This window comes from Spermophilus citellus (assembly GCF_964194105.1).
Source record: "Spermophilus citellus genome assembly, chromosome: 3".
Taxonomy (NCBI): domain Eukaryota; kingdom Metazoa; phylum Chordata; class Mammalia; order Rodentia; family Sciuridae; genus Spermophilus; species Spermophilus citellus.
This window is the reverse complement of record NC_138184.1, coordinates 143,106,848-143,119,357: the sequence shown is the minus strand read 5'-3', so window position 1 is coordinate 143,119,357 and position 12,510 is coordinate 143,106,848. Positions and strand designations below refer to the sequence as shown.

Genomic DNA, 12,510 nt, shown 5'->3' with positions numbered 1-12,510 from the left:
CCATTTGCTTTGTGAAGTCACACTTCATAATTTTCAGTCTGGTGCTAGAAATAGCCAGATAGGACAACTGTACACACACACCCCTACAAAATACACACGTGCACACGTGCAACACACACACACCCTACAAACACACAAAACCCATCCAACACAAACACACAATATACACAACACATACTCCACAAACACACAAAACCCACCCAACACAAACACACAAAATACACAACACACATAACAAACACACAGCACAACACACATAGTACAACACGGTCGGTGTAGGCTGGCAGAGTAAGTTGACTGAAACATGGTAAAAAAAAAAAATGGAAGAGTTCAGTCAAAAGGTCTATTGGTATTGCCCTTTATCAAGTTAAGCTTTTAAGGTAAAAGGAGCTCGTCCACCTGGCCCTCTGATTAAAAAGAGATCTGATCTCATTAAGTTACAAAAGGGAAACAAACATCATCACACTTACCGATTCAGGGTCAGAATATGCATTTCCAAGAGCAATTCCTTTCAGGTGGATCTTGACCTGCTCCTTGGGGTTGAGGGCGTGGATGTAGTGCGCAAGCGCGGGTACGTACTTCCCTGCGTAAGACTGAGGGGGACAGATATTGAAGGGAACAGTCACAGATCGGGGCTAGTACAGGTACACAAGCTTATGCTGATGAAATAACAATGAAGCTTCGATTAATTCCGTAGGTTTACCTTGGATTTCTTAACCTCACATTGAAACCCCCAATAGAAAGGAGTGTATTTGCATGCACATATTTTCTATCCTTCCTTCCTTCCTTCCTTCCTTCCTTCTTTCCTTCCTTCCTTCCTTCGCTTCTCTCTCTCTCTCTCTCTCTCTCTCTCTCTCTCTCTCTCCCTCCCTCCCTCCCTCCCTCCTCACTTCTCTTTCTCTCTCTCTCTCTCTCTCTCTCTCTCTCTCTCTCTCCCTTCCCCCCCTCACTTTTTTGGTCATTACCAAATAGCACCCAAGTGACATGCCAGTCGGGGACAGGTGCACACATACAAAAATTAACAACAAACATGTAATAAGGGAACATTCTAATTTCCTTACGAAATAAAATAACGTGGACCAGTGAACATGATTCTGCCATCAGTCAGGCTTTTCTTACCAGAAAGTTCTATTCAAAGCCTTAATTAAAAGGGAAAAAAAAAAGTCTCGCATTGAAATTTAAGACTTAAAAGTCTGTATAATGATACAGATTTTGAAATCAACATGCATTAAAGGAATAGGAGAAAGGGGAAAGGAAAATAATGCCTATTGGCCACTAAAATTTTCACTTAAATATATCTTTATTTCCAACCTTTTCCAGCACAGGGTCTTTTGCCAAAGTCAAAATATCTTGTAGACATCCTTTCACCTAACAAACATAATAGTTCTTCTTTTAGAGTATTCTGAAAAAGTGCTATGTTGACTCAGTAATATTTTAAAAACAGTTCCTGTGTATTTTCCATTGAGAGTTACATTCCTTGGTGGGGGAGGCAGTACCAGGGATTGAACCTAGGGGTGCTTAACCACTGAGCCACATCCCCAGCCCTTCTTTATTCTTATTTTGAGACAGGATCTCACTAAGTTGCTTAGGGCCTCGCTAACTTGTTCAGGCTGGCTTTGAACTCATGATCCTCCTGCCTCAGCCTTCTGAGCCTCTGGGATTACAGGTTTGTGCCATTGTGCACAGCCAAAGTAGCCTTGTTAACATCTCCACTTGTTATTAAACTTGCTATGTTCAAAATGAAGCCCAAGTCCCCAAACCTTCCCTTTCTTCCAGACCAAAAGTCTTCAGGCATTCTTCATATCTTTTTCTCATGTACACCCCACCAGAAATCCATCAGCCAAGCTTGTCAACTTTACCTATTCTATCAAAATGTGTCTGGAGTCCATGTCTCCTCATGCCCCCACTCCTCACCTTGCTCCTGGTCACCATCATATCATCTCCTGCCTCCTCCATCTTACTGCAGGAACCTCCTCAATGGTCCCCTTCGATCTATTTTTAGACAGTGGACCTGTAAGATCTAAACCAGATCACGCCAGTCCTTGGATCAGGTCCTTCAATGACTTCCTCCAACCCTGAGTAAAAGCAACGGGCCTTTTTCTGGGGCATAAAGGCTAGCATGACAAGAGTTAATAACAAGAATCAACAAATGGGACTTACTTAAACTAAAAAAGTTTTTTCTCAGCAAGAGAAACAATAAGAGAGGTAAATAGGGAGCCTACATCCTGGGAACAAATCTTTACTCCTCACACTTCAGATAGAGCCCTAATATCCAGAGTATACAAAGAACTCAAAAAATTAGACAATAAGATAACAAATAACCCAATCAACAAATGGGACAAGGACCTGAACAGACAATTCTCAGAGGAGGATATACAATCAATCAACAAGTACATGGAAAAATGCTCACCATCTCTAGCAATCAGAGAAATGCAAATCAAAACCACCCTAAGATACCATCTCACTCCAGTAAGATTGGCAGCCACTATGAAGTCAAACAACAAGTGCTGGTGAGGATGTGGAGAAAAGGGTACACTTGTACATTGCTGGTGGGACTGCAAATTGATGCGGCCAATTTGGAAAGCAGTTTGGAGATTCCTGGGAAAGCTGGGAATGGAACCACCATTTGACCCTGCTATTGCCCTTCTCGGATTATTCCCTGAAGACCTTAAAAGAGCATGCTACAGGGATACTGCCACATCCATGTTCATAGCAGCACAATTCACAATAGCTAGACTGTGGAACCAACCCAGATGCCCTTCAATAGATGAATGGATAAAAAAAAATGTGGCATTTATATACCGTGGAATATTACGCAGCACTAAAAAAAGACAAAATCATGGAATTTGCAGGGAAATGGATGGCACTAGAGCAGATTATGCTTAGTGAAGCTAGCCAATCCCTAAAAAACAAATACCAAATGTCTTCTTTGATATAATGAGAGCAACTATGAACAGAGCAGGGAGGAAGAGCAGGAAGAAAAGATTAACATTAAACAGAGACATGAGATGGGAGGGAAAGGGAGAGAAAAGGGAAATTGCATGGAAATGAAGGGAGACCCTCATTGCTATACAAAATTACATATAAGAGGTTGTGAGGGGAATGGGAAAATAAACAAGGAGAGAAATGAATTACAGTAGATGGGGTAGAGAGAGAAGATGGGAGGGGAGGGGAGGGGGGATAGTAGGGGATAGGAAAGGTAGCAGAAAAAAAAGAAAAAAAAAGGCTAGCATGATCTGCTCCCTTCCCCAACCTTCCCCCTATCTTCTTTCTCATTGTTCCCCAGTCCTTCTGGGTTCCACAGTGTTCCTTGCACATGCCACCCACATGCCAGCCGGGGCCTTCATGTCATCTGTCTCCTCCACCTGGAAGGCTTCTCCCCCAGGCTCCCTCCCTAAGAGAGGCCTTCTGAGCTGCCCTCCCTGGCCACCCTACCTAAAAGTTAGCATCCCTTCTTTTCCATTTTATATCCCCCCTCTCTCCTTCCTCTTCCTCTTCAGCCTTATCACCATCCAACTTTAATTTTTTATCTTGTATATTGTTGTTTTTCCACCCACACTACAGGATAAGATCTCCAATCTCAGGGATATGGTCTGTTTGGTTTATTTGTGTCCACTGTGCATTCATATTGTGAAATGCTGTCCCTTTGTCAGGGTTCAATAAACAGTTATTGAATGAATGAATTTACATATATTTGAAAAAGAGTGATGTATGTATGTTCAAAGTAGACCAGAAACCTTCTGTGGGTACCTGTGTGTCAACAGGTCCTTTACAATATCTCCAAGGCTTTCCAGAGGTCTGTTGTTCAAAGGCGGGGAGCTCCGGAGGGCTTTCCTTTAATCCATAACATAATCACAGGGAGACAACTATTCCCTTTTCAAGATAGGACACCAGGCAGGATTGAGACATTAAATAGAACAGCCAGAATTATACCTGGTCCAACCTACTCTAAAAACCTCAACTCCTTCCAAGTTATGATAAAAGAACATAATTTAAGTAATCTATTCACGACCTCCTTACTGATGCAGGCTTCTTAGGCAATAATAATTATTTAGGCAAAAGTATTGAATCATAGTAATTTATTCATAGTAATTTAGTCATGAGTACATTTAGCTGCCTTGTGGTAATATAGAGATGTGTTTTCATGTCAGAAATTCAGTTTATTTTATAACTTTGCTATATTATCATTAGTGGCAATAAGTGAACATTTATCAAATAAAATTTCTGTAAAATGACAAAAAAAGCACATTTTCTTGAGCGATCATTTTACTGGTAAAGATGTACCACATACTCTTTATTCAACAGCAGCATATTGAGCAACTCTGCTGTCAAAGTCATTATATAGATACTTGAACAGACACAAAAATGAGCAGGCACAAGACTTGTCCTTGTAAAATTCACAATTTCTTTTGAAAATACATTCTGAAAACTTTGCCTCCAATGTTCAGAAAGTTTACCATTTCATGAATTATTATTCTCATAATATATGTATATTGACAGGCATAAAGGAGATACTTAAAAACATACTTGATAAATGAACAACCTATCTGGCACGACTTCTAAATATTTTTTCCCTCCGGAAACTGGTACAAACGCTTAAAAATATATGTTCTAGTGATATTGTTATTGAAGTTGTCTTATCGTGAGCCTGGTAATAAAACTCCTCTTTTCACCTCTGAGATGGAAGGGCACAGACTTTAAGTTGTTCTATAGTGATGACAAATTAAGTCTAAAGCATCCACATTTTTATGGCACCTTCCCCATGTGACCATCTTGGATATCACCAGGCAGGAAATTAAGAAGGAACACGCATTTGACTTTTGAACATCTACTTATACACCAGGCTACTTCACCTATTGTAATCTGAGTCCATTTACCATCAACATTATTTTCCTATATCTTACAATGAAGAAAATAAGGGTTTGGGTGTCTCAGTCACATGTCTAACTGGAATTCCACCCAGGCATGGCCCCTCCCCCGCTCTCATTCCTATCAAATCCCATTTCAGTCAGTGGCCCTGGAATGCCTGGGTCTCTGGCCCCCATGCTGGGACCCGATCTTGTTTTCATCCTTTCCATGCTTGCTCTGCTGACCATTTGTGAAAAAACCTGACAGCAGGATGGGCAGTACTATAATCATTTCCAAAACCAGATTCTTCAATATTCAGTCCACATCTGCTAACCTCACGGGTGATGATGTTTATCTCATTTTTTCTGCTTCTAATGACTATCACACACTTCCTTGCTTTGTGACAGTGTGACAAATCCTTCATTGCCTTTTTCATTAATCATTCCACTGGTTGAGTGACTCAGGCTGTCACACAGTAGACAATTATAGAATTATTCTATGGAAAACAGACACCAAAACATTATAATGAAATTTTCAATTATTTTCACCCTCCTTGTTGAGATATATTTCTTTTTTGTTTGCGAAAGCAGACTTCTTATCCTTGAATCATTTATTTCTCAATTGAACAATTTTCTGACCACCACCAGCTCTTCAAAAGACAACCAGACAATAAATCAATTATGTTCTGTTTTACCTAGGTTTTCACTTCCTGTCTATATTTTAAAATAGAATAGAAACTCATGTTTGGGGGGAAGCTTTAGATATGACTGCCTAATGGGCTGTGATCCTGATTCTAAGAACTCTTGCTCCTTTTCTTCTGAGTTCTGCCCATACTTATGACAACAGCAACTGCAACCAGAACTCTTGTCCTGTGGTTTCTCTGACCTGCCCACGGTGCTCAGCAATGTGGGCAGCAGCCGGTCAAGGAAGGCCCTGAAGTCTGCAAATTAACGTTAACCTTCTAACATCAGATCAGAACCTGGCCTCATAAAAGCTCAAAGCAACATCAAAGCAATTATAAGAGGAAAGAGAAAAAGCACAGCCAGAAACTGTCTGATACATATTATTTCAGAGTTTGGCAGTGACCTTCAAGTGAGGAACTCAGCCAGATAAACATATATACCTTACACAACAAATAGGACCAGGTTTGCAATCGACACATCTGGATTTTAGTCTCCCCTTATTATTCCTTTCTGATATTTAAAGCTGCCAACTCTAGCACTGTTCTTGTTTGGTTAATTTCTCCCAGGGTGACCCTATTTGAACACACCTCCAACAAGAGGGAACAGAGACACTAGGGTGTGTTTGTACATACTTCTATTTGCTGGAGCTTAGCGAAGCAATAAACTTCCAATTCTCATACGACATCAGAAGGATCTCAGAATTCAGTTCTCAATTTTTTATTTCCCCCATGAGAATAAGACCTCCACATCATAGCTGAACTGTAGTTTTGACTCTTGGTCTGCAATCATTCTGAGCACTTAAATGATGTTTGGAACAGCCTAATGCAAATCACATGAGGAGCATATTGTACTTGTAAAAATAGTCTAGAGAGAATGTAATGTTTGGTTAATTATCCAGATATTTAAAAGTACAATGAAATTAGACTTAAAGAAACTTGTAATTGTGTGTTCTCAATCTCTCCCTTCGTACATGTTTCAACAATATCCACTGCTGACTTACTGCACCCCTGCAGCCCAGTTACTTGTAAAGGAAGGGAAAAGAAGAGTACATATTTAAAATCCAGTTTCAATCAACTTCTCCAGAAGGAGGGAAAAAAAAGAAAAAGAAAAACAGTGTTGGAGAATAATATTATAATGGAAACAATGTTCTCTTACAGAAATTTCACATATGTTCACAGTTACTATTCTTTAAGCTATTCTCAGCCAGCCATATATTTCTTACTGAGGTTTAGTAGAAAAAAAAAAAAAAGATACAGTGAGACTCCCTCTCTGCCTTGATTCTCCATATACATTTCATGGGAAAACATTCAGAATTTTTTATAGGTGATAGTAAGCAATGGCTTTGGGAAGTGAGGCACACCTCAACCCGGACACAAAGATCCCCCATCCACAGCTCCTAACCTCTGCCTGGCAGAAATAGGCAGGGGGTGTTGTCAGTGTCAGCAATGATGTGTTGAGGATGCTGAGGGACATTCTGAGCCCCTCTGCTCTGTCCCCCCTTCCTCAGATGCCTCTCTGAAGAATTCTTAGCTTGATGATGAGAACTCCTGTCACCTGAAGGAAATGAAGTGGGCTGCCTTCAGGAAGGAGTTGTACACATGCCCTGCCATCCCGCCCTTCCCAGCACAGACAATGGAATAGCCACTCCCAGTGATGGTGGTGGACCCGAGGGAAGAGGAGAATTGCAATTCCCCGAAGAGAACTGAAGAGAATTTCATACACCCAGAAAAACACACAGAAAGTCACAAAAACTGGTAAGAGCCCTAAGAGCGATGGTGGTAACACCAGGTAGCAGCCAAGGATTAGGCTAGGGCAGCGTTGACTTCATCTAGCCTGAGGGTAGCTAGACTCTCACATCACTCAATACCCTTACTTCCTCTGAGGAGAGAATTGTGTCCTTCGAATGGCCAGTTCAGAAATTTAATGAATGAGGAAAGCTGGAACTTCAGTGTTGTGGTAATCTCTACAACTTCCTAGACATTTCTAGACCATGCGTCATCTAATTTCAAGACCACATTGCTGCAATTAAAAAAAAAAAAAGCCTTCTAAGAAGAATATGATTTTATCAAAGCAGCTATTTCTCTTGAAAATGAGCTTAAAAAGACTCTTGCAAAATCTACAGGCACAGACACATTGCAAGAAGATTTTGATCTGTAGCCAACTTTTAGTCACATAAACTGAAGCAAAGGTATGTGCTGCCTTCTGAATGATATATTCTCTTTTAGTATTGAGAGGATGCTTCTCTTAAAAAACATTCACCAGGGTCAGATATAGGTGAACAAGATGCACCCTCCCCCCAACTTACTCTGACTTTTTTTTTTTTTTTGGGTGCCAATTTGGAGCAACCAAGCTTGAAGCCAGGTGATTCAAGGAGATGAATAAACTCTTCTGTTTAAAATGGAGAAGACAGTTAATTTGTCCTTTAAATAAAGAGAAGGAACATTCTGGGCCACAGACAACAAATGGAGACCTTTTTGCTCCCTGTAGAGAATTCAGAAGGCTAACGCTGAATAATAGATGTAACTTAACATTTCCTGTCCCCAACCTGGACATCTCATCTACTCAGGTATTACTGATGTCTCTACACTGCTCAGTCTGTGTAGTAGTTCACTGCAGACAAAGCTTTTCATGATTTCTGATTCCCTTCTCCATGCAACTAAATCAATATGGTAAATACGTATTGATTTGATTTGGATTTGCTCTCCCAAAGCCAGCGGCCCAACTTGCAAACATTTCCATATGTCTTTGTTCAGTTCTTTGGGTTGCAGCTAAACCTTAATTTTTATAATATTAAACTCATTAAATAGTCACAAATCCGTTTTCAATTCTAAAAGAAAATATTGGCAAGTGCAGATGGACATAATTGAAAATAGACATTTGTCATGGGCTCAAGAGTTAAAACAGCTTGAATGCTATCTAATAAAATTCAGCAAGTTCCAAGCCTTGAGAAATAATTGCATTCCAAAGATTTCAGGTCTTTATATCACTTGAAACTTCCACTTAACTCTATAAAACTTTATGATCAAAGCCAAGTCTTTATGATTAAAAGTAAGTCTTGGCCAGAAAGACAGAGACATTCAAAGAGCTAAGGAGCTTCTTTTCTGTTTGTATAAGGTTATAACCCTAGAGATCTGCAGGAAATATGAAAGTGGATGTCTGACTCCCTTCCATGGAAAGAGGATCTGCTCTGCAGGGAGAGGCAGGTCCTGGAGACCAATGTGGTTTTGAGGAGGGGGCCCCAGCTCCATGGAACATCTCCCCAGGCAGGGCTCAGCCAATTCCTGCGATGCAATTCTCAGGCTCTGGAGTCCAACCTTGCAGGCTTCAATTCTGGCTCCTCCACTTTCTAGCTGGGTTACCTTGGTAAAACATACCTAACCTCTCTAAGCCTCAGTCATCTCACCTGTAAAATAGGGGAAATAATAATATCATTGATATCATAAGGTGGCTGTGGGACTTTAATGAAGTAATACATGAAACCATACTCAGCAAAATGCCCACCATATGATCCATTCTAAATAAATATCTTTTATTTTAATATGAGATTTGCAAATAAAACCTGCAGCTGAGATGTTCTTAAAGCTGTCTTTTAGCCACCTAATTCAAGGAACCCAAGCCTGGACTAATAGGATAATGATATAGGCCTACAAAGCATGATTACTGGCCTATTGCAAGTAGAGATCTCCACTCCACCCTTCTGCTTGCACTCAGTGCTATGAAGTTCCTATTAAAAATACCTTTCCATGAGCAGGTGCTGTCCTCCATTCAAATGCAGACATGTTGATAGTATACCACATTGGCTTCATTTATCAGATCTTGCTAATGGACAGTGAGCTAATAAGTCAAAGTGGGGACAGATCAAAGAATAATCACAACAAGGATGGAGAAAGCTGGAGAATTAAACCTGAATATAATACAGTCAAGGCAAGCAGGGCTGGGGTAGGAGGCTGGGCATAAAATAGGCCAGGAGAAAAAATAAGAGTAGGAAGGAAAGTTCTGAGGGACCAGGACATAGGAGGGCAGGGGTCATGGTCAATGAGAGGGAGATGAAAAGATGCGGGAGAGAAATAGCATCGATATTTTAATTCTATCTAATGACAACCTTTCATGAAGCCACTCTATATCATTCATTAAGCAGCGTGCTTAGTATTGCATGATGCACATTTTTAAAACATGGTTCCCACATACAAGGAGCCAGCTGCCTCAAAGCAACAGGCCATTGTGATTTCAATGAAGGTCATCCGGCATCATGTTCCCTGCAGACCTTCACCCGCGTGGGTGAAGATAAAGCATCCAATTAAGTTCACTAACTACTATATAAATAGCTTTAAAATTCTGCCTGTATTGGCCTCAAATTAACCATGCTGGAAAAACTGCTTGTAGAGAGACTCTGCCCTTCTCTGATGCTGGAGAAGCAATGCCAAGGTTGACCCATCTGCCCTGCCATTTTGGATGGGTTCCCATCCATCCATCCATAACCACTCAGGAGTACAGCCTCTTCCCTGGGAGTGGCTCAAGGAAGCCACATGCTCAGGGATAATGGGCCATCCCTCCGTCTTGCCATCTTTCTCCTCCATGAGGCTGTTCTGCTTTACCATCTAGCTGGGCTTCCAGTGACTGGAGAGGACTCTACAGTGTGCCTGTGCTTCAAGAACAAGGGCAGGCTCACTAACAGTTACTGGCTTGGGAAGGATAACACTTAAAGAAAGTTAATTATGGGAATTAAATGGAGCTTGTTTCTTTTTGAAGTACATTTTTTTCATGCCTTGAGGAGGGTGATTTACAGACACATTTGTCTCTCTTTAGAGAAAATTAATTCCAGTTGGTGTTCTGGGCAGGAATAAAGAGAAGGAAAGGGGACAAAGAGGCTTCTTCCATCTCCCTCACACCCACAGCAGGCTCCCTCTGGGGTGCCACGCCTGGTGTATACTACAGGGGCAAGGAGCCTGGGGTGGATCCTGGCACATCTGCTGCTATCCATATGAAAAACAAATAAACCCAACCCTGATATCAACTTCTAAGCTCCGTCTTCATCTTTTAGATGAAGCAAGTTATTTCTTTTAAAAATGATTTCAGCTAGGAATGTAGCTCAGTGGTAGATCATCTGCTCAGAATGTACAATGTCCTGGGTTCAAATCACACGCGCACACACACACACACACACACACACACATATTAAAAAAAAACATAGAAAAGACATTGCCACATCCCAACAATAAGAGGCAGAGCGTGACACTCAGCCCCTGTCTACATGGTTTGGGCCATATGCTCTGGAGCCATAATAGATTAATCCAGCTTTTCAACATGGATGGTAATAATAGGCATAAATGTTGGGTGTTTGCCACAGCTGGTCACTAGGCTAAATATCTGAGGAGGATTACCTAATTAAATGCTCAAAACAGTGCTATGAAGTAGGTACTATTATTATTTCCAGACTCCCTTCCACCAAAGTCAGGGCTCTGAACAGCTGCTCCAGACCCTCTGAGCATGACTTCCCCCATTCACACACTCACTGCGCCCTCCCCCCACACAGCATACAAGATGAAGGGTTTGGGGTCTGGGGCGTGTGCACAGAAGGCAAAAGACCACTTCTGAATTTATGCATTCATCTTTCAAGGATGATTCTACAAATTGAGCAACATTATTTATTCAGTCCCTCTAAGAGTGTGGGCAAATTAAGAGCTCAGAAAAGAAAGGGTTTTGTTTGGTTTTTTTCTTGAAAAATATGTAATTATTTGTTTTGGCAGGGGGGGAGCTGAGAGTGGTGAGAGGAAGGATGGGTAGGCACTATGTTAAAACTGCAATTATATATAGATGCTAGAAGAGTTAAGTGTAGATAACCACAGTTCCACTTTCAATGAAGCAAAATATCCCTAGAAGTGATCTAATTTAAAAACCAACCCCTCTGATTGTAAGATTAAAAGCAGAAGCCCAGAGAAGTTAAAAAGCTTTCCCAGAATCATCCGGTGAGGTCCCAAGTCTCCTAATTATTGATCCAGAATTCCTTCCACATCTTTATTCTATTTCATGGCCTTAAAACAGATGACAGACCAGATGAAACCAACTGGACTAGAGAAACAGAGCATTGTAATAATGATAGACCATCATGGTGTTATCATCTGGTGCTCTTCCTTCTGGAAAGAGATGAACCCTCAGGCAGAACAGACCCCACGCCATTCATTGCTACCTGGCAACCTGGAATCTCTACCTCAGGCCTAGCCTGCCCGCTTACATCTTCCTTCATTGATTAGAAGGTACAAGTTCCCTCAAGTGTATTCATCCTGGCAGCAAAGAATGTAAAAAGAAAACTGTCCTTTCCCATACACATTTGGAAATTACATGCATAAAACCACCAGGCAGAAATAAAATAGACAAGTCAAATTTTTCATCCGGGATTTGGCAGCTTTGCTGAGCATTCAACATCATGGTTAAAAACATTGCCATATTACTTGCAAGACAAGGAATTACACATTAAACAGATCGCTCTTCTGTTGCAGAGGGAGAGAGGGCATTTTCCAGGGCTGCTGCCAGATGACAGGAGTGTCACAGCCTGCCCCATCCCCAACCTGCCTCTGAGACTGGTTAAACAAGCAAGAATGAGAGGGAATTATTGGTAGAGGACTAAGTAATCTCAACTGGAGAACTAGCTATAGAAACCCTGAAGCACAGTGTGAAGCAGTCCACATATTCTTTCCAAATGACTTAGAAAGAGAGGAAAGCAGGCTTTAAAAGAAAATGTTCCTAATTCTACTAACTTATCATTCCCTTGGAAAATGGACATTATATTTCTCTCAGTCCTTTAGAGTGCACATTTGCAGATGCTCTTGCTCAGCATCCTTCTAGCCCTTCCTCTGGAGCTCAGTCATCCCTGACTCAGGCTGTAAGCTTCAGAGGGTGAGGACCCCAGCACGATCCTTCCCCTCTCAGGCATTTGGGATCAGCCTTGGGCTCCATACTAGCCAATCTACATATTCCATTC

General features: G+C 41.2%; 1 protein-coding gene across 1 annotated transcript in view; it reads right to left on the bottom strand.

Moving 5' to 3' along the window:
- CPVL (carboxypeptidase vitellogenic like) overlaps nt 1–12,510 on the bottom strand; it is a gene marked incomplete at both ends in the record, with an annotated part of 126,950 nt that overhangs the window by 64,523 nt on the left and 49,917 nt on the right. Inside the window, one exon of the mRNA XM_081288182.1 lies at nt 471–593. Within this exon, the coding sequence (XP_081144308.1) occupies nt 471–593 (123 nt within the window). The remainder of the gene's footprint in view (nt 1–470; nt 594–12,510) is intronic.